Genomic DNA, 20,902 nt, shown 5'->3' with positions numbered 1-20,902 from the left:
CTTCTAAGCATTTTGAACTAACACAAATCGTTTGTCTGAAACGGTAATGATTTATAAATGATGGATATCATATAGTAATGTATTGTTTTGGAACCTCCAAACTTTGGCTTGGCTCATCTCTTTTGGCTCGGATGGCAAGGATACACTCCACATTATGACATGCAGGTATCCGTGGCATTGGCATAAAAAACTTAACAGCCTGCCTACCAATAAGAGTTCGGTGAAATGTCAAAATCCTGCCGATTTACAATAGAAGTGACCCAGTAGCTGAATATTGAGACGATCACACATCAGTTGAGTTAACCGATTCGAGTCCAACACAGATCATCTTTTCATACCCTTAACCTTAAATAAGTATGAAGTTTGTTTCACGTTGATCGGAATTTGAGATCAAGCCAATTCTGGAATCATCAGCGTTTACAGAAGCAGCAGGTTGGGGAGCAAGAAACTGTGTAGGGCATGTAACTTTTCAAATTCCAAAAGCCACCCTCTGTACATAATCAGGGCGCCTTTTGCTGGGCAACCGAAGCAGTCCGGTAATCTGTAGCTCAGTCACTGCCCTGCAGAATTCAGCTCTATACATTATGCAGTTATGGATATCAGTAGTAATATTGTGTAAATCTGCTGGCGTGAGTAGTAAAAAATGCTCCATAAATTTCAAATGAATGAATAATACAGAAAAGAAGGGTAAGGATACTGAATTGAAGCATCATTCCGGCGTTCTGGTTCCTTGGAACTTTTTCGTTTTTTAGATGATGGTGACATCTTTAACCTCTTCTTGGCTTGTGAACATGGGGGAGAAACAATGGCTCTGAAAGAGTTAAACCATTCGTGAATATTGATGTGATCACCATGTTCTTGAGCCAGAGAGTACCTATGCAAGAAAATGAAATTACTTCAGAGAAATTACCGTGAAATGCCAGCATAGCACATAACAGTTTTTCTTTTAATTGTTTTCGCTCCTAAGGCTTTAAGTTGACGAGTATCAATACACAAAGTTCAAAATGTCAACATTTCAGTGGAACATTACTGTTAAAGAGGTAGATATGTACTACTTACATTATCGAGGTATCATGCATGGATGGTAATGGCCCACTACCATTTTTGCAGCAAGAACACTTGAGGAAATTCCGGGACTCTAAAAGGTCAGCCTGGATTCTTCTTCTAGGATCTCCTATCAAAGCCTAACGTGATGAAAACAAAATACACCAAGTCTACAGCATCAGCATATAAATATTTATTTAAAATTCTACACATTTTAATGATTTTAGATGTTTCTGCCACCTTATATATACATCATTTTGCTAAATTGTTGTTGAGAAGCTGATATTCATCAATAATTCAAGTCTGCCAAAAAAACACAAACAAATGGATTTTTAGCAAACTTAACTGCTTGGAGCGTGTGGACATTATTGAAGAAGAATATTTCATTGAAAGGTATACTTTCAATGGGCTTCATATCCCTGATTTTTCGGGAAAAAAAAACATTAATTATAAAGTATGCCAACATTAAAACAGTGTATAGAATTCAAGAAATCAAGTTAATCAACACTATAAAATTATCAAAGAAAGAACTTATGCATTCACTCAGCATTCTGAATATTTGCGGTCCACGTTTGTGTTATGTCAACAAAACGAAATTAATTTTATAAGCATAATTATGATATACAGTTAGACAACGGAAGTATGGTGGCTACATAAAACTAGAGATTATTTTTGTCAGCCATAAATTAAACTACCAGTTGTGCCTCAGATTTTATTTCAAGTAAAAGCTCAAATTAGTCAAGATTTCTTTTTCTTTTATCATTAGAAGATAAATCAAATGGAGCCAGTAAGAGAAGCGATAAAGGGGCATTGCATTAACTGAATGACACTGCTTGAGTCAACTGTGTTAGTAAACTTACTAGGCATAAGCTATCCCTACCTGACCATGCATTCCAGAAAAATAGCAACTTTCTCGTTTAGTGCACTTTTATCCTTTTTTTCATGAACATTTTTCCTGGCGATGGACTTCCTGTGACATCAGCACAGAGTACATTAGTCATATCCAAATTATGTCAATATTATAATATTCAGAGATGTTGAAGCTAAATAGAGAATTCAAGCAACAAATGCAAATAAAGATCAGATCAAAGACAAGTTCAAACCCAAAATCAAAATGGTCAAATGTGATGAAGACTTTAAATGCCCCAATTGGACACTCCGTTGTCAATCAATTGAAGTAACTGAGAAAAGAGCTTTCATAGCATCAACGACAATTTGTAAACCAATAGGTTTCAGGTTGAGAGGCCACCTAAAAATTCACCGAGATCGGCTACTACTGTAAATCATGAATTTTCCATACAGGTTGGACCATTGGGGATGCATTGATGTGGCATAAAATGTTTGATACGAAAATTAATTCTAGGCCAAAGTAAAGATTCAAAATGTAGATAACATAAATAGAGCTTGTCACCACTCAGTAAGTTCTGTGGTCCATGAAAGAGGTTTCTACAGGCATCTATTTGGTCTAGGACTGATACATGGTCAAATAATACAATACAGTGCAAGGCAGCAAAGAGAAAATACCTGGTTGCTTCATTCAAATCCCTTTTTGGATGTTTGTCCTCCAATGCTACCAGAGACTGCAACTCCTTTACTTTTTCATGAATCTGGACATTGTTTTTCAAGTATTCAAATCAGCTAGACACGGAAATCATAAATGGAAAAAATTATTCATAGTTGATTTTGAGTAGACACTGGAACATTATAGGAATCCATATCATAAGCAAAAATATAGCAATTTGCTAAACACGCTTTTCTGTTTTAGCTTGAAGTTTCTATACATCAAAATTCTAAAAAAAATTATGGTCGGGAAAAACTGAAGCAAGTATCAAGCATATCAGAAACACTTATGTTAAACATTTTAAACTGCAAATATGTCGATTTTCATACATTTATAAATTTGACTGGTAAACCATTGGCTATTCAAAAACAGAGCCCCTTTTGTATTCTTCATCTAAGCTCTGTGTAGCCTATTCATTATAGAAAACATTAGACAACTGAAACATAAATACTTTTTAATGCAATATAACTCTAAAATGTGATTTCTGGGATATGGTGTACTTGAATGATGGAAAGGTTAGTACTGCATATTAGAGTTTTTTACCTTTTGCAGGGACAGTTTTAGTCCAAATTTCAGAAAAAATAGGACTAAGATGTTACCAACATGTTCCCGAACTACTTGCAAACTTTAAAAACTTAACGAATTATCAAAAGATTCTATTTATTTTGTCTTATTCTTTGATTGGTGCATCAAAACCACTTTATTTGGTTCACCGTGATGTTTGGGGTCCCTAAAAAATTACCTTTTTAATTTGAACAAAGTGGTTGTTACTTTCATCAAAGATCATACTCAACTTTGTCGGAATTTTTACATGAGCGAAAAATCTGAAGTTAAAAAATTGTTCAAAGAGAGCAATAATGTTTTCTACGCATGCCCAAAGTATTCATGGAGGGATGCTAATCCAACAGCATGTTATCTGATTAGGATGGCCTCACATGTTTTGAAATATTTAACACATCTAAAGAATTCAAAAAATGTTTCTCAATCATTTCTGATTTGCCATTAAAGGTACTTGTCCGTCTGTGCTGTTTTTGTCCATGTACCAAATCACTTGCATTCTAAGCTTGATCTTAGGGCCAAACCGTGCATTTTTTCTTGGCTATATTTCTAATAAAAAAGGAACCAGTGTTTGCAGAAAAGTTGTGATCCCAGGAAGGTGAGAAGTAAATACGGCAAAATGTTTTTTGTGAATTTTTATCATGTGTAGGGATTTAATATGCAGTCGCCTTAATATTTTTCAAATTCAGGAGGAAACATGTCCTTTGATTTCACTATGCCCTGTTCAATTTACATGAGTCAAATGAGAGTTAATGCACCTGGTGCATGCCCTTACTTTTTTTAAAAAAAAAACCCTCGTATTTTCAGGGAAGAAAATATGGTGTGATGCATTAGCGAATCAGCCAGGCATTTGTGGGCATAAATTTTAATGTTATATAGAATAGGTTATATTTTTGTCAAGAGGTGCATCCCTCTCCCATGTATTTTCATTTTGGTGTTTATATACTGGTAGAGATCAATGCTTAAACTTGTCGCAATGCATCTTTTTTTAAAAAAAAACAACCAAATTTATGTTTGACAACCCACCTCAGTTATGCCTCTGGAAAGTATTTCCCAACTCTTGAGCAACTTGGCCATCTCAGCGCCTGAGAGATCCCTGGAAACATTTAACTATCAATCATTCAGAGTCTTGACACATAAATCTTAGTTATTCGATAAACCAATAAATCTACTCACACCACAAACAAGGTATATTCAAATTGAACTCGTATATTATCGATGTTCAAGGACGATCAATCAGTTATAAGACAACTATTTGAACCCAAAACAAAAAAAACACTACCTAACTATCTGAATTACGCTATGATCACAATCTCCTTCTTGCAAGCAGGCAAGCAAATGCTCTTGTTAGTTATTCGATAAACAACCAATAAATCTCCTCACACCACAAACAAGGGCATTTTCAAATCAAACTCCTATTATCGATGTTCAAGGACAATTAATCAAACTATAAGACAACTATTTGAACCAAAACAAAACAAAAAACACTACCTAACTATCTGAATCGCGCGATGAACACAACCTCCTTTTTGCAAGCTGGCAAGCAAATGCTCATCAAGAGATGATTGTCGATTATCTGTTGCCAATCGACAATTATCAGAAGCCTTGCTGTTCCATGGCTCGTGTTCAAGCATCTCACAGTACAGATCTAACAGGGTGATTTTCTGATACTTTCCAACTTCATACAGGAACTGCAACAATGTTCGTCTATCAAATGACAAAATTCTCTGCTGTTTAGTTTAATAAAAGTTTTTACAAAGAAAAAGAACACGTTGATAGATGTTTGGCATGGAAGAAAATCAAAAAGAGCTAAAGGTACATGTTCTATGCTCTACACCACATGATAATCATGTAAAGAATCTAAAAGAACAATCACCAATAGAGCGAAATCTAAAATATGAAACAGTTTCACCAACAAAAAAATCTTGTTTACTATATAAAATTGCAACTTTTTTTTTGAATCATATAAAACTGTAACTTATTTTCACGGACATTGTAAATTTATACAAAATAATGTAACATGTTATGTTTCCTCCCACATCGTTTGTGAAAAGCTTGCATCGAGGGTTTATAAACTCTTGGGCACCCTCCCCTCAATAGCTAACTTTTGAAGTTGAGTTTTGCTAAGGATTATAACAATGGTATCAGAGCATTTGTTCCCTGTGGATGACCCTCGTTCCGGTGGGTGGGGACGGCTGCTACCCGCATACGTGCGGGGTCCGCGAAGTCACTCGGGAGGGCTGTTACGCACATGCGTGTGGTCCGCGAAGTCACCAACTGCCATGGACATCAGTTCTGAGAGGAGATAGATTGTAACGTGTCATGGTTCGTCCCACATCGCTTGTGAAAAGCATGTCTTGTGGGTTTATAATCCTTGAGCACCATCCCCTCAATAAGCTAGCTTTTGAGTGTGAGTTCTACCAAGCGTCATAACAAATAAAGTCTATATTACCTCTATATTACCAAGGTCTATGAAACTATGAACTGAATATTTGGATCTTACCATAACCATAGAGTTCCATAGATTGCGAAATGCTTTTAGTTTGGACCAACCAAAGACCCAGACATCATCGCCAGAGCTAGACTGACAAAATCTTTAGAAAGAGGTAATTTAGTATCAGAAATTAAACAAGAATGTATTATCTTTTTTAGTATTAAAAATATAGCTAATAAACCATGTGACATGGTGGCATAGACCTCTTTAGTTAAAGAAGAGGTGTGGATTCAAATCAAGTTAAAAGACCCCCTACCCCAAATTGTAATAAAAAAATTATAAGCGCAAACAATTTTTTCCAAAACCTCTGGATGGACGGAAGATCCAAAGCTTGCTTGACCACAGTTTCTTGGGACAAAATACTTTCTCCTCCAAAGCACTGCAATGGGTTCAAAGGCAATTCTAAGCAAACAGAGTAAACATCTTTTGGCTGCTGAAGTAGGAACCAAGTACAGGATACAATTCACATGAAATTGCACACCATTTATGAGTATTTTAACAAAAAAAATATGTGACTGTACAATCACACTGAACTATCATTACCAGGAGAAATCACGTGGCAGAAAGAAGGAAAGTCAGTAAAGAAATTTGATAGAAATATATCTTGCCTTGGTGTCCTCGTCAGCTATTTTTGTAAGTAAGAAGCTTAGGTGTTCTGCATAAATTTGTTGGGCCATAGAAATCTGGAAACACTCCACACAGCAGACACATTAGGTGAAACCGACATGTTAAACATAAAAATCCGTCACGATAAAAACATACATAAAGATGGCAACAAAAATAACTATAATTATTTTGTATTAACCTTCAAAGCTCTAACAAAAAAGGTTAGTGTTCCATCATGGTGTAAGAAGTAACTTCTCAGGAAACTTATCACTTGCTTCCCAACGCTGAAACTGCCGGAATGTTTCAGAAGAACAGCCTCTATAATTGCATCCATCCTTTCAGCTGGAGTTCCCAAAGTGAACTCACAACTAGATATACGAGAGCATGCATTTGAAGATAATGTATTTCTCAGGAGATCAACAGTTGTTGCAACTCCCACAATTAAGATTGTTGGAATTTTTATTGCCCATTCGCTGCAAAGAGCCACATTGTAAGCATCATCAAGGCTGAGGATTTGAAATGCTCAAAAATCACTACTCATTAAATCATGCCAGTTCAACCTGTGACGTCAATATATGCATATCATATGGTATGTCTGTTCACCCATTAATGAGATCGGAAGCATTTAATGGATGTTGAATATCAAATATTGATGATAATGATGCTAGTGGAACAAGGACGCAAGGAAGACTTTTGTAACTTAATTTCAAACAATAAGTCAGACATCAAGTAAAAATCACTATGTCCCACTCCCTCACCAGAGATGAAGTTTCTCAGTTCTCACACTCTCCGTCCTTCACTGTTTCATATCATAAGAAACTGATCTTAAGGGAGACCAAAATTCACAGAGGATGCACAATAGTATGTTATATGTATCAAGAATGATAATAGACAGTTATATCAAATTTTGAAAATGAGATGCAACCCATACTAAAGAATTAAAAAAAATGAAAAAGACACATGGCAAAAGAGACTGACTTCACAGAGTTTAACCTAAAGATATCAAGGTTATGTTCAAAATCTTCGACGTCAGTAACCTAATAACTTCTTATATTTGCCATACCAAAGCACTCAATAAATGATTTCATGTGCTATATAATGCAAGATGTTGTCCACGGAGCACATCAATGAGCAATCGCCTAATTTTTGTGCAGCAATAAAGATTCTTCATGTCTTCCATATTTAAGCATGAGTATATCCTACTTTTTTCTTTTAACAATTTGCGCTTTTTCCAAATTTATTATTTTATAATCGCAAATAAAGAGCATCAAAGGGATATGAAGAGAACAGTAGTAGACGATGAGCCAATGAAAACAAAAGCATTCTAAACCTGGATTATGGAATGAAAAGTAGTGAAATTGGGTCCACATTTACCATAGGCAGCAAGATGTTTCTCGTCGGGACAAGGTTTGCGAAAAAGATCACAAAAAATTTATTGGCTAGATTGTTGGAAATAGCAATTTACCTGACTTTAAATTGTATGTGTAAAATGGCATTGACAGCTTAAGAGCAAATTATCTAATTGCACAAGTGAATGTATCATTTAGGAATAAGATAATCGTGCTAGGTAAATGTAGATACTAAATATTGCTATATAAATTGAGGTGGCAATAGAAAGATATGTGCGGAGAGAAAAATCTACTATACCTCAACAAAATGATGAAATCAGCCAGGACAGAACCACTGCACCTTTCCACATTGTCAATTATAACAACCAGTGGGCTCCCATAGTTCTCTGATTCAGTGTACCATGATGCTAGCGCAGAAATGTCAGGTGCCTGTTTAACAATCACAGAAAATTTAGATTTTAATAGTGGTAAAGTTGCGGAAGTGTATAGTAAATTACAAGCTTACATCAATGTCAACCATGAGAAATTGTCTCAATAATGTTTTGAGACAACCACCAACCCCATTCTTGGCAGAGAAATCCAATGATGTGAGGTTAGCAACGTGACATCCATGGGTCCTCAAATGTACACCAAGATCAACAAATGTGACTATATCATCAACGAATTCCATGTTTTCTGCTAATCCAGCCCATAATTAACATCACCAATTTGCAGTAATGCAACAATATTAAATAGGGAAAAGAAAATTCACGGGGAGGAAGGTACTTACTAGTGAAGACCAGGGCAGTAAACAGTTTCCTGGATGCAACAGCAGAATCAAAGGACAAACGATTCAAAACTGGGCAGTGAATTTTTTTCTGAATAGCGCTAATGGGATCAACCCAGCAAACCCGAATTGCATGAAAGGACTTACGAACCCATTCATCAATCTTTTCAAATACACCGGCATTTACATTTCTCAAAACATCCTGAATTTAATGTTCACGTTTTTAGACTGAAAATCCAAAAATAAACATAGTGTGCAGATTTACCAAAGAAACCCAATAGAAGCATTAAAGAAAGATCGAAAAAGAATTTCACCGTGATAGTGGACTCAATCTCGGACCAAAGAAATCGAAAATTCTTTAATCGCGCGTTATCATCATATCCCTTGGCGGTATCTTTCTCATTGGCATCGGAAGTTTTAGAGGATAAGTCGATTCTTCGACGAATTGTTCCGGTTGACTTTCTGGTCTGAGTTGCTTGGTGGAGAACAAAGAATGGCTGGCGCATTCGTAAGTATTTTCACATCAATATTTTACAATTAATTCATAAACAAAGGCGGAGGCACAAACTCGTAGTTCATTTATGTACCTGGAGATTATTATTATCGGCGGAGTAAATAGGCGGTGGAACCAAAGGATCGCCCGCCGGAGACATTTCGGACAGATTTTCGGAGACAGAGGTTTATACTCTCTCGCTCCACCAAGCCAACCCTTGGAACTGTTTCTTTGTTTTGGCGGGAAACTTACTATTAGTACTACCTTAATTTATACTTACATATATATCATACATACTCTTGTTCTCAAATTCAGGGGGATTTTGTATTGACATTAAAATAAGTCTCTCGTTAAACGGTCTTACGAATCTTTATATATAAGACGAGTCAATTCTATCTATATTTACAATAAAAAATAATACTCTTAACATAAAAAGTAATGTTTTTCATGGATGACCCAATTAAGATATTTGTTTCACAAAATACGATCCGTGAGACCGTCTCACACAAATTTTTGCCTTAACTATTAAAGGTGAAATGAATTCATATAAAAGGTGAATTGATATGTTGTCATCCATCGTATCTGTCGGCAAATGTCATTAATGATGGGGTCAGCTAAATAAATTGAACACACATTTGTTGAATTTTATGAAAGACAAGATTTGAAAATTGCAGACGAAAAGAAGACAGCGTTTTTTTCTTGCGCGGTTTCACACTCGAAACTCAACTATAAATAGGTGTCTCTCACCCTCTCCATTTTCAAGTTTTTTCTCATCTTATAAGTATTTGAATGTTTAGTTCTATAATATTTGTGAGGTTTTTGTTTTCATGTATTAAGAGAGTGTGTATTCTTTTTGGAAACACAGTGAGTGAGTTGTACACCACAAAATATTACAATGGAATTTTTTTCATCTTGTCCGTGGTTTTTACCCAAATAATTTTTAGAAGTTTTCCACGTAAATCTCGGTGTCCAGTTTATTTTTTATTTTCATATTTATTATCTCAAATTACCGTATGTGAGACCAACAGTGTCAACCTCTGTTCTTATCGATGAGATATCAAACATCTATTAAACGTACAATTTGAATATATTTTATTACATCTAATAAATCCACCGGCACTTTTTCTTGTATGTGGAGCACAAAAGCGAAGTTATCGTGTAATTTAACTGTAAAATAATATTGAACATCGAGCTATTATTATTGCTAGTTAACTTTTTGCACATGGATGCGTGTCCGTAGATCCATTTTTTGTTAATTAACTTAAATAATTTTTGTGTAAAACATAAAGATATATAATATATTATTTTAAGATTGGATCAAATATGATAGTTACAGATAATACAAACAATTATTAAAATATGTTTTTATGATAATTTTTTGTTAAATAAAAAATAGAGTTTTTTTTTTTTGTTTGATAATTGATAGGGATACTTTTATATCAAAAAGCACGACATACGATTATCTTAAAAATGATAAATCTAAGGTCTCAAATTAACAGTATAGTATAAATTATTGTTAAAAGCAGTAAAGAAAAGGAAAAGGTGGATAAGAAGTCACTTCAATTATAATTGTTGAAATTATTGGTTAAAAGTGAAAAACAAGACGATTTCCGCATTTTTTGGTTAAAAAGAAAAAGGAAAACGAATATACAATAGAGCGTTTAAGCGGCCGGTTCCTTTTGTGGAATGAGTACCATTTCATCATCACAATTCACAGAATCTTCTTCTGTAATGGTCTCCAGGGTAGGGGAATTGGAGGGCTTTTGAGGAACAATGTAAAGGGCTGGTGCCATCTCGATCCAACAACTCAATGATCCAAACCCGACCTGAGGCGACACCGTCGTCATCGTCATCGTCATCGTCGTGGTCGTCGTCTGATGAGGAATAAGAAAGAAGGTTAGATAAAGAACTAACGGGGAGTTGATTGAGTGCAGAATAGAGTGTGGAAGCTGGGTTGGAGAGAGTTGGAGGAACTCAAGTTATTTTATAGGAGGAGAAATGCAGTGGAAAGAGCACGGAAAGTGGCGAGTTGAATGGGGAAAATGTGAAACACAACACCGAAACTGTGGCTTGTTTTTTGGGTAGTGGTTGCCTTTGGACCCACCACCAGGCATCCGCACGATTTCAATATCTGTAATTTTGACTCATGTTTGTTGCTTCGTGTAGCAACATGCTTTAATTTATCAATAATGCCAAAAAGCTTTTTGTGTGGAGTCCACGTTTAAATTGCATTTAAGTGGTCTAAAAACATGATGCATGCTCGCACGAAACGAGATGGATGTTTCTTGAGCAGGAGTACAAAGCTAACATCTCAATTACAGAAGATAGGCAAAACTACATTTTGCCAAAGCAGAACTCATAGAAAGAGAGAAGGCATATGACTAATGTTTCCCAAAATGAAGTTAACAAGTATAAGACTGGAATGAACTATACGACCAAGATCCGGCGAGAGAGGCAACATCGGTACAAGCATATGAGGAGGAGAGCACGAGGAAAGTGCTTGTTCATTCTAGTGGCAAAATTATACAAAACCCAAACCATGAAAATGGGGTAAGCCTGTAAGGGTGGTAAAGATACATCAGCCATTTTTAGGTACGAAAAAGTGTAACGTGCATCTGAATACAAGAGTACGAGGATAAAATCATCAATTCAAACACCAGTATTTTGACTACTGTTCGAATTCGTACACAAAGTCATGAAAATTTGGAACCCACAAACAACCCCAAGCTGCAAGAAAAATCGGCTAAAAAGTAAGTATCGAATGCCGGCAACAGAAATTGGAAGAAACCACGAAAAATACTATCCATTCCAAAACCATAATGAGTGATTGAGACCATAATGATGGATGTCATTCCAATACCTTCTCACCTATAAATACTCCCTTAAAACTCCAGAAATCACACACACAAAAATCTCTCTAAATCAGCAGATTTTAGAAGCAATTCATAGACAGAATTTGAGCATCATTGTGACAGCAACATCCTGTCAAAGTTCTCTCCAGCGAGTTCAGTCCGAGTCCAAGAAAGTTTAATTTATGTCCAACCTTCAAACCAAGAAACCTGAGCACTCCATCAAGTTTCATTCTTAATATTTTTTTCCAAGAAAAGTAAGTGAGGTTATATTTTAAAATTATATTCACGCATGAGATCTTCTCTCTATGATATCGTTTTCGAACAACTTCGTTACTAGAGAATCAACAATTAAGAACTAATATCAGTAAACCATAAAAATTATATAAAATTTCAATGTTTCATATTCAAACAATCATATGCAATATTTTGGATATTTGAAAAATACATAACGTATTTTACGATGCATCTTAAAAACAATTACAATAATTAAATATAATAAATAAATAGACACGAATTTTTTATGGATATTTGGAAATTAACAATTCATACATCATCTTTTCTTCCCCTTGGGAATGAGATTTCGAATTATATAATTTTTTGTACATACTCATTTTGAATTTGGACTTATCTATTGTCTAATCGAAACTCCTAGCACACTCTTGATGGTAGGTCGCAACCTCACAATCTGCATAATGTCTAACATATCTTATGTCAAGACTACAAACATAATTTTTAATTTCTTTGTGTGAATACTCACTCAACTAAACTTTGAATCTCAAATCTCATTTACATGTGTGAGTGATAGTGTGTGAGAATTTAATCAATTATAGTAGTGTGTGTATCCTCACATTTAGGTTTTCTCACATTCTAGCTAATTTCTTCATGCATGCTACCCATGCTTTTAATCCCCTTCAAAAGCTTGTATTTGATCATCAAGATGTCATATTTATAGGCATCAAGAATAATATACACGTTAGACACAAGAATATGATCATTTGGAAATGTTGTGCACAGATTTTGAAACTGCAGCGGTCAAATTCGTCTTGATGTCCACTTTTCCTGAGCCTAAATAATTTTGAGGTCCACTGTCAGTTGGGCTCGTCAGCTAGACTGAACCAAACTGATTAGGCATGCTAAAATCAGTCTTGTTGATTGCGGCCTGTGCATAACCAGTATATTCATCGTTATTTATCAGCATTTTAAACTCAGATTCAGGCGTTGACTTGTGAAGATGATTTGTAGATCATCGTCTTAGTTTTGTAACACATATTGATTCGTTCTATTTGGATAACCGAGCTTATCGCAATGACCAAAATACCGAAACTGCACATACCCAGTTTATCCTTGGTGATCAGCCAAACTGGTGAGCCTTGTTGCTATCTGTTTGCCTAGATAACATCTTATTTTTAGTCCAACTGATATGAAATATGACTTGCCTCAAATTGAGTTTTATGTTCAGTAGGTTTGGCGACTGGTCATTTTCATTATCGAGATATGAGATATCATCGAAATACTGCACCTCATCAGAATTTTAGTTTGGCTAAATTCGAGTTCCAGCTTCTATATTGAGTTAGCAACTTCACACTTGAATAAATACATTAGAACTAAAAAATTTGTTATAATCAAAATCAAAGTTGTTAATGTTTTTAAAACCAACATACAATCTTTTTTCATGAAAAAACTGGTTTGATTGTATGATGCCTTATGGGACTTATTATTTCAATGTTAAATTTCTAAATAATGAACAAACAATGTTTTTTCATGAAAAAACTGGTTTGAATTTATGATGCATTAAGGGGCGGGTTTATTATTTTAATATTAAATTACTAAATAATGTCGGATTTCATACGTTTCGGTTTTGAGGCGTGGTAGAAATGATATGTGAATTAATCGATAATATTCTATATCGTGAATTTAACAATTCCCAAAATCTTAGTTCTAATGTAATTAATCTATTTGTGCTAAAAATATACGGCGTTAATGATAATGAAAAATTTTGACGGGAGATAAAAATAATAATTTTCTATTTAATGCCAAAAAAAAATAATGCTATCGTACAACCGAATAACTATAAATAGTAAAAGATGCACACACGTTGCATGTGTTATTATTATTTTTAATTTGATCAAATAACACTAAAATATTAATACGAAATTATTTTTAATTTAGAAGAGTTGTTCGATTTAAAAGAGATGTTTTGTGCGATTTGTGAATTCCATACTTGCCCATCAGAATATTGGGCTAAGACATGACAGCGTATACGTGTAATTTTGCCCGAAACATCTCAACATCGTGTTTTGATGGATCCCACTTTTAAAATAGTACACAAGCCCAGAAACAATTCAAATACATAAATGTAGAAATCCACCTTCCAAAGTCAACACCAGAAAAACAAAACATAAAGGCAATATGGCATGGCCATCCTTCAACTTATCTTCCCCATCCAAGTCTTAGACAAATAATACCCAGATACCTCCCCCCCTCAAGCGCAAAACAAGATGCAGCGTGGACTCCTTTTGGATGTTATAGTCTGCAAGTGTACTGCCATCCTCAAGTTGTTTACCAGCAAAGATCAATCGCTGCTGGTCTGGAGGGATGCCTTCTTTGTCCTGAATCTTTGCTTTTACGTTGTCAATGGTATATGAATAGGGATGTAAATGAACCGAACTGTTCGCGAGCTTTTCGGATCTCAGCTCGTTAAAAAGCTCGTTCGGGCTCATTCGTTAAGCTTATTGAGCCGAGCCCGAGCCTTATTTTGGGCTCGACAATTTTGTTGAGCCGAGCTTGAGATTAATGATGTTCGGCTCGTTAGCTCGTGAACATGTTCGATAATAGGTTCGTGAGCTCGAGCTCGAGCTCGGCTCGTTTAAGTGGTTGATGGGCGAAAAAAACGGAAATATCAGCGACAATTTTTACTAAACCGTCGCCTAATTTAATATGCGACGGTTTTAATGCAGATCGTCGCTATATAGCGACGCTTAATTTAATATACGACAGTTTTAATGCAGATAGCGACGGTTTACATCAAACCGTCGCTATAATAGCGACTGTTATGAATAAACCGTCGTCGATTAATATAAGCGACGGTTTTAGCAAACCGTCGCTGATGACAACGGTTTTGGGGTTTAGGGTTTAGGGTTCAGGGTTTTAGCAAACTGTCTATAAATTGTCGCGTGTAGAGTCGTTTGTAACATTTGCACTTAGTCATCCTGAGTGTTTATTAAATAGATATATATGTTGTCCTTACAATCCAAAAAAATGTCAGAACAAACCATATTTAGACGAAAGTACAAACCATTTGTGTTTCCTAATAAAACGTACAAAATTGTTGATGTCAATCGAAAAAAGAGTCTTGGATACTACGAACCATTTGTGTTTCCTACGCAAGCCTCGCAAGTTGTGTATTTGACTTATCCAACAACGAAGAGAGCAGAATCAGATTGGATGCATGTGAGTACTCTACGTAGGCGAGCTTATGTCACTGATGTTGAGCCAAATACTGAGCATAATCAAATTGATGCGAACGATGCATTTCAAAACAACGAAAGTGGACCTCATGACATCTCAACTCAATTTCTTTTATCGTCTCAAAATCTAGTCGATGTTAATGTTATGTACGACGAAATTGATTTGAACTGAAAGTGAAACAGAAGAGGTTCAATATTCGAGCGACGATGTTCGTAACATTTATTGAATTGTACTTTGAAAAAAATATATATTTCATTAATTATAAATGTTAATGTTTTACAATTATTGAATTTATTTTAGCGAGCACGACATGGCAGAAATCCAACGTCATGGGAGCTATACGTTCACACACATCGACATGCAGATGGATCTTTCGTTGACACGCGATCCCGCCTGCTCCACATAAGTTTATTAAATTTCGTTATTCTTATCAACGTTACATTAAGAAAATTCAATTTGATTCATTTTAAATCAACATCATATGAGGAGATGGAGCGCTACATGACTGATTCATTTTGTATGAAACACTTGTATTATTATTTGCAGATTAATAATATGATTACATTTCTCAAATTTTGTTAATTTTTTTTCGATTATACAGTACAATATATTTTTATTTCAGATTTAAATAATTATAACATTTAAAAAAAAACAATTAGCGACGGTTTTTTGTTCAAACTGTCGCGATATTAGCAACGTTTTATAAAACCCGTAGCTAATGGCGACGAGTTTAACATACCGTCGCTAAAATAGCGACGGTGAAACGTCGCCGATCTAGATCGGCGACGTTATGCTTAACCGTCGTTATTGGCGACGGTTTAAGAAAAACGTCGTCGATCTAGATCGGCGACGTTTTTGTCAATACATGTCGCTATTAGCAACGCTTTTACTCAAAATCTGTCGCTATTAGCGAACCGTCTTTAACGAGCCGAGCTCGAGCCGAGCCCGAGCGTCATAATTTCCGAACGAGCCGAGCCCGAGCTTCAAACCTAAGGCTCGTAACGAGCCCGAGCCGAGCCCGAGCCAGCTACTGTTCGGCTCGGCTCGGCTCGGCTCGGCTCATTTACATCCCTATTAATATGAACTCTCGACCTCTTAAGTGATGGTCTTCCCGGTTAAGGTCTTAACAAAGATCTGCATTCCGCCCCTCAGTCTCAACACTAGATGAAGAGTTGACTCCTTTTGAATGTTATAGTCAGAAAGTGTTCTGCCATCTTCCAGTTGCTTGCCAGCAAAGATCAATCGCTGCTGATCAGGAGGAATTCCTTCTTTGTCCTGAATTTTCGCTTTAACGTTGTCAATCGTGTCTGAACTCTCGACCTCCAAGGTGATGGTCTTCCCAGTCAAGGTCTTGACAAAGATCTGCATGCCTCCCCTCAAACGAAGCACAAGATGTAGAGTTGATTCCTTCTGTATGTTGTAATCCGCAAGGGTCCTGCCATCCTCGAGTTGTTTCCCAGCAAAAATCAATCTCTGCTGGTCTGGAGGAATACCTTCCTTGTCTTGAATTTTTGCCTTGACATTATCAATTGTGTCGGGGCTTTCCACCTCAAGAGTGATGGTCTTCCCGGTGAGCGTCTTCACAAAGATCTGCATTCTACCACGAAGCCGGAGGACGAGATGGAGAGTAGACTCCTACTGGATGTTGTAATCTGCAAGTGTTCGGCCATCCTCAAGCTGCTTCCCAGCAAATATCAACCTTTGCTGATCAGGAGGGATTCCTTCTTTATCCTGGATTTTGGCCTTGACATTGTCAATCGTGTCGAAGCAGGGGCGGATTTAGTGTAGGGCGAACGGGGGCCACGGCCCCCCAAAAAAATTTTAAAAATTTTTTTAGTATATAGCGATATAGCGACGGTTAGGTTAAACCCGTCGCAATATAGCGACGGGTTTGCAAAAACCCGTCGCCGATCGACGGTTCTTGTCAAAACCGTCGCTATATTGCGACGGGCTTCTCATCACTGTCGCTATATAGCGAGGGTATCATGCTCTACTGTCGCTATATAGCGATGGTAACATGCTTTACCGTCGCTATATAGAGACGGTTCTTAATAAAACCGTCGCTATTTTCCTATATATATACCACCCCGCCGAACATTTTCTTAAACGATTTCGTCCATATCAGGTAGTTGTTATATTCTTATCAATTTTTTCGGAGTATCGATTTTTTTATTTTGTACTGACATTGTTTCGTATTTATCTCGTAGATTTGCTCGTCGATGTGATCTTCCATCTGGTTCTTCGTGGGCTGTATTGCTGTAATTAATTAGTTTGTTACATCTTTTAATATTTTGCTCTTTGTTTTATTGATGTAATTAATTAGTTTGTAATTTGTTCCACCTGTTTCCAGATTGATTTCCTCACTATTTCCAGTCACCGGCAAAGCTCCGGCGTCTTCTTCGGCGAGCCGCCATCCCGGGTCAGCTAACAACTGGATTCAGCTGCGTTTTTGGTAATTATTGCTGGAAATAATTGACAGTACTAATACTTATTTTCAGAAAGCAGGTAATTCTACATCCTCTTGAACTTATGGATTATTGAATTCATGTTTGATTTATGAGATTTTATTGTGTTATGATATTAGTTGATTTAAACGATCAGATTTTATTTATTGTTTCAGGTGTAGTTTTTTTTTTCATAAATGGGAAAATCTGGTACAATTGATAAATTCTTTAAGAGGAAGATACCAAATCAATTAGATTCACCCAACTCTACAGCTCAGTCCATAGCCTCGGATGATAATCTTCCACCTGAGGTTGAGTCTCAAAAGTTTAGAAAGGTTGAAAATATCGGGGTTGATCTTAACTTGTTAGAGCGTGATCCAGGATTGCGTCGACAAATATGGGAATACTCTCCCAATGAGCAAGAGGAAATTCGTCGAGCTTATCTAAATCTGAAAGCATTTCAGCCAATACTTTAAGAATACCCACTAAACAAAAACAGTCTTCATCCTCGCAGGTTTCAATCGTCCTGGTATGAGCTTTTTCCTTGGTTAGAGTATTCCCTAGCAAAAGATAAAGCTTTCTGCTTTCCATGCTTTATCTTTAACAAGCCATCTGGATGTACGAAGCAAACTACATTTACAGTTGATGGATTTGATAATTGGAAGAAGGTTCGAAGTGGAAAAACATGTTCTTTCCAATGCCATATTGGAAAAGATAATGTATCATCACCCCATTGTATTGCAGAAAAGGCATGTGATGATTTAATGAACCAACCTCGACATATACAAAGATTTTTCGACAAAGTTAGCTCAGAAACAGTTACAAGAAATCGTCTTCGGTTGAAAGTTGGTATACATGTAGTTCGGTTGCTTGCACTTCAAGGCGTTCCTTTTCGAGGTCATGATGAGAGCTCTAATTCATCTAATCGTGGAAATTTTCTTGAATTTCTTGATATTGTGGCCTTGTATAATGATGAACTTTCATGTGCAATAGAGAAAACCCCGAAATATGCCAAGTACACATGCCATGATATTCAAAAGCAAATACTTCACATGTTCTCAATCCGAATGAAAAATATAATTCGTGAAGAAATTGCAGGGAGCAAGTATTGCTTAGTCGTCGATGAAGCTCGTGATGAGTCGAAAAGAGAACAATTGTCTATAGTGTTGAGGTTTGTGGACAAAGATGGATGCATACAAGAACGTTTTTTGGGCTTGTTCATGTGTCAGATACGACAGCTTTGACATTAAAGAATGCTATATATTATTCTTTGGCACATTACAATTTGGATGTTCAAAATATTAGAGGTCAAGGTTATGATGGTGCTAGCAATATGAGGGGTGAGTTCAATGGATTGCAAGCTTTGAGTTTGAAAGATTGTAAGTTATGTTCATTGCTTTGCCCATAGACTGCAGTTGGCTCTTGTTGGAGCAGCAAAAAATGTAACTCCCATTCATCAGTTTTTCGATAAATTAACTTTCATAGTTAATATTGTTGGTGCTTCGTGCAAGCGTAATGATGAATTGAAGGAAGCTCACACAGATGACATTGCTCACTTGATTTCTATTAATGAACTTGAGACAGGGCGTGGACTTAATCAGTTTTGCACTTTACAACGGGCAGCTGACACGCGTTGGAGTTCTCATTTTAGATCTGTGTCGAGCTTGATCAAGATGTTTAGTGCATCATGTACGGTATTGCTCAAAGTTATGGAAGATGGGCTTCCTTCCCAACGAGCAGATGCAACATTTGTTTATGATGAAATGACTTCATTTGATTTTGTATTCATCTTGCATCTTATGAGAGAAATTATGGAGATCACAGATGTTCTTTGTCAGACATTGCAACGTAAGTCTCAAGACATTTTGAATGCAATGGAGCTAGTGTCATCTACAAAAAAATTACTTCAAGAGCTAAGGGATGACAAATGGGATGATTTGCTTGAAAAATGAAGTCTTTTTGCGTGGCTCGTAATATTGATGTTCCTGATTTTAGTGCTCAATATGTTGATAGGCGAGGTAGAGCTCGTCGTCATCAAGGCAATTTCACCATTGAGCATCATTATCGGATAGACTTATTTTATGCTACGATAGATTCACAAATGCAAGAAATTAATGTGCGTTTTAATGAAGGTGTGGTGGAGTTACTTATGCTGAGTTCTGCCTTAAATCCTCAAAATGCATGTGACTCATTGAGATATCTAGATATTTGCAAATTGGTTGAAAAGTTTTATTCACAAGATTTTACTAGTGACGAAAAAGAGCGACTAGAGATGCAGTTGAAGCATTATGAGCATAATGTAGTTATAGGGCCATACTACAAAAGTCTTTCAACTCTTTCTGAGTTGTGTCAATGGTTGGTGAAGACTAAAAAAGCTGATATATACGACATTGTTTTTAGAGTGATCGTGCTTGTGTTGACTCTTCCAGTTTCTACAGCTACTACAGAACGATCATTCTCAGCTATGAATATCGTCAAAACTCGGCTTCGGAGCAAAATGGAGGATGCTTTTCTCTCGGATGCATTGATGATATTTATTGAAAGAAAAATTGCTAAAAATATTTGTATTGATACTATCATTGAAGATTTTGAAAACTTTAAGGAACGTCGAATTCCTTTTAGTTAGAAATACTTTTGTTAAGAAACGTACGGTTGATGTTTTGTTCAATATAACCCGTAGAATTTTTGTCTTTTCCCTTCTAAATTTTTGTTTGTCTTTTGTAAGCGGCCCCCCCCAGTGTCGAAATCCTAGATCCGCCTCTGTGTCGAAGCTTTCAACCTCCAGGGTTATGGTCTTCCCAGTAAGAGTTTTCACAAAAATCTGCATCCCACCACGAAGGCGGAGGACAAGGTGGAGGGTGGATTCTTTCTGAATGTTGTAATCTGCCAGGGTTCGCCCATCTTCAAGCTGCTTTCCCGCAAAGATTAGCCTCTGCTGATCAGGAGGGATTCCCTCCTTATCCTGAATCTTTGTCTTTACATTATCAATGGTGTAAGAACTCTCAACCTCGAGAGTAACGGTCTTGCCAGTGAGAGTCTTAACAAAAATTTGCATCTGTAACCGCAGACAAAAATGAAGAATGTTTCATGGAGAGAATGAATCAATTTAACTGAATTCAAAAGTATCATCCATAGATCTACCGGATTATTCCTTCCTACCCCTGCAGGCAGTGCCTGCAGGGGTACATCCAAGGGCCAGAATTTTTTCTGGCCCAATTTTTTTTTTAAAAAAAAAAATTTTCCCATGAAATTGAATCTCAGCCATTG

The 20,902-nt window shown here is 36.3% G+C and overlaps 1 protein-coding gene, 1 long non-coding RNA gene and 1 pseudogene across 4 annotated transcripts; 1 reads left to right on the top strand and 2 right to left on the bottom strand.

Moving 5' to 3' along the window:
- Positions 1-114: 114 nt before the first annotated feature.
- LOC140804200 (origin of replication complex subunit 3) lies at positions 115-9,104 on the bottom strand. Of its 3 annotated transcripts, none has more exons than XM_073160053.1 (17): positions 8,966-9,104; positions 8,693-8,875; positions 8,382-8,580; positions 8,172-8,290; positions 7,911-8,041; positions 6,463-6,736; positions 6,266-6,340; positions 5,963-6,036; positions 5,667-5,757; positions 4,655-4,854; positions 4,190-4,259; positions 2,569-2,651; positions 1,925-2,014; positions 1,391-1,463; positions 1,060-1,184; positions 698-874; positions 115-575 (listed from the first exon to the last, which is right to left on the bottom strand). In XM_073160053.1, the coding sequence occupies exons 1-17, from the start codon at positions 9,029-9,031 to the stop codon at positions 470-472; spliced, it is 2,136 nt and encodes a 711-aa protein (XP_073016154.1). In that variant the 5' UTR covers positions 9,032-9,104; the 3' UTR covers positions 115-469. The 3 variants fall into 3 exon arrangements, with proteins under 3 accessions (XP_073016154.1, XP_073016152.1, XP_073016153.1); XM_073160051.1 differs by having other exon boundaries at positions 119-575; positions 8,118-8,290; XM_073160052.1 differs by having other exon boundaries at positions 122-575; positions 8,118-8,287.
- A 4,977-nt stretch (positions 9,105-14,081) lies between these two features.
- On the bottom strand, positions 14,082-20,724 carry LOC140805798 (polyubiquitin-like; annotated as a pseudogene).
- On the top strand, positions 17,341-18,238 carry LOC140805799 (uncharacterized). The gene is made up of 3 exons (XR_012112343.1): positions 17,341-17,449; positions 17,542-17,696; positions 17,812-18,238. It is a non-coding gene; the product is annotated as an uncharacterized lncRNA (long non-coding RNA).
- Positions 20,725-20,902: the final 178 nt, after the last annotated feature.

This window comes from Primulina eburnea, chromosome 11, assembly GCF_022965805.1.
Source record: "Primulina eburnea isolate SZY01 chromosome 11, ASM2296580v1, whole genome shotgun sequence".
Lineage (NCBI taxonomy): Eukaryota > Viridiplantae > Streptophyta > Magnoliopsida > Lamiales > Gesneriaceae > Primulina > Primulina eburnea.
Note: the sequence above shows the minus strand (reverse complement) of the source record. Positions and strands in the feature narration are given on the sequence as shown.

Bases quoted from the DNA above. Each gene is read 5' to 3' on its own strand.
- LOC140804200 (XM_073160051.1), bottom strand. From the start codon at position 9,031: ATGTCTCCGGCGGGCGATCCTTTGGTTCCACCGCCTATTTACTCCGCC. The intron at 5,758-5,962 runs GTTTTGGAAAAA...CTCTTTCTAAAG, and splicing joins GATCTTCCGTCCATCCAGAG to ATTTTGTCAGTCTAGCTCTG. The intron at 4,260-4,654 runs GTAGTGTTTTTT...AAATGTTTCCAG, and splicing joins CGCGCGATTCAGATAGTTAG to GGATCTCTCAGGCGCTGAGA.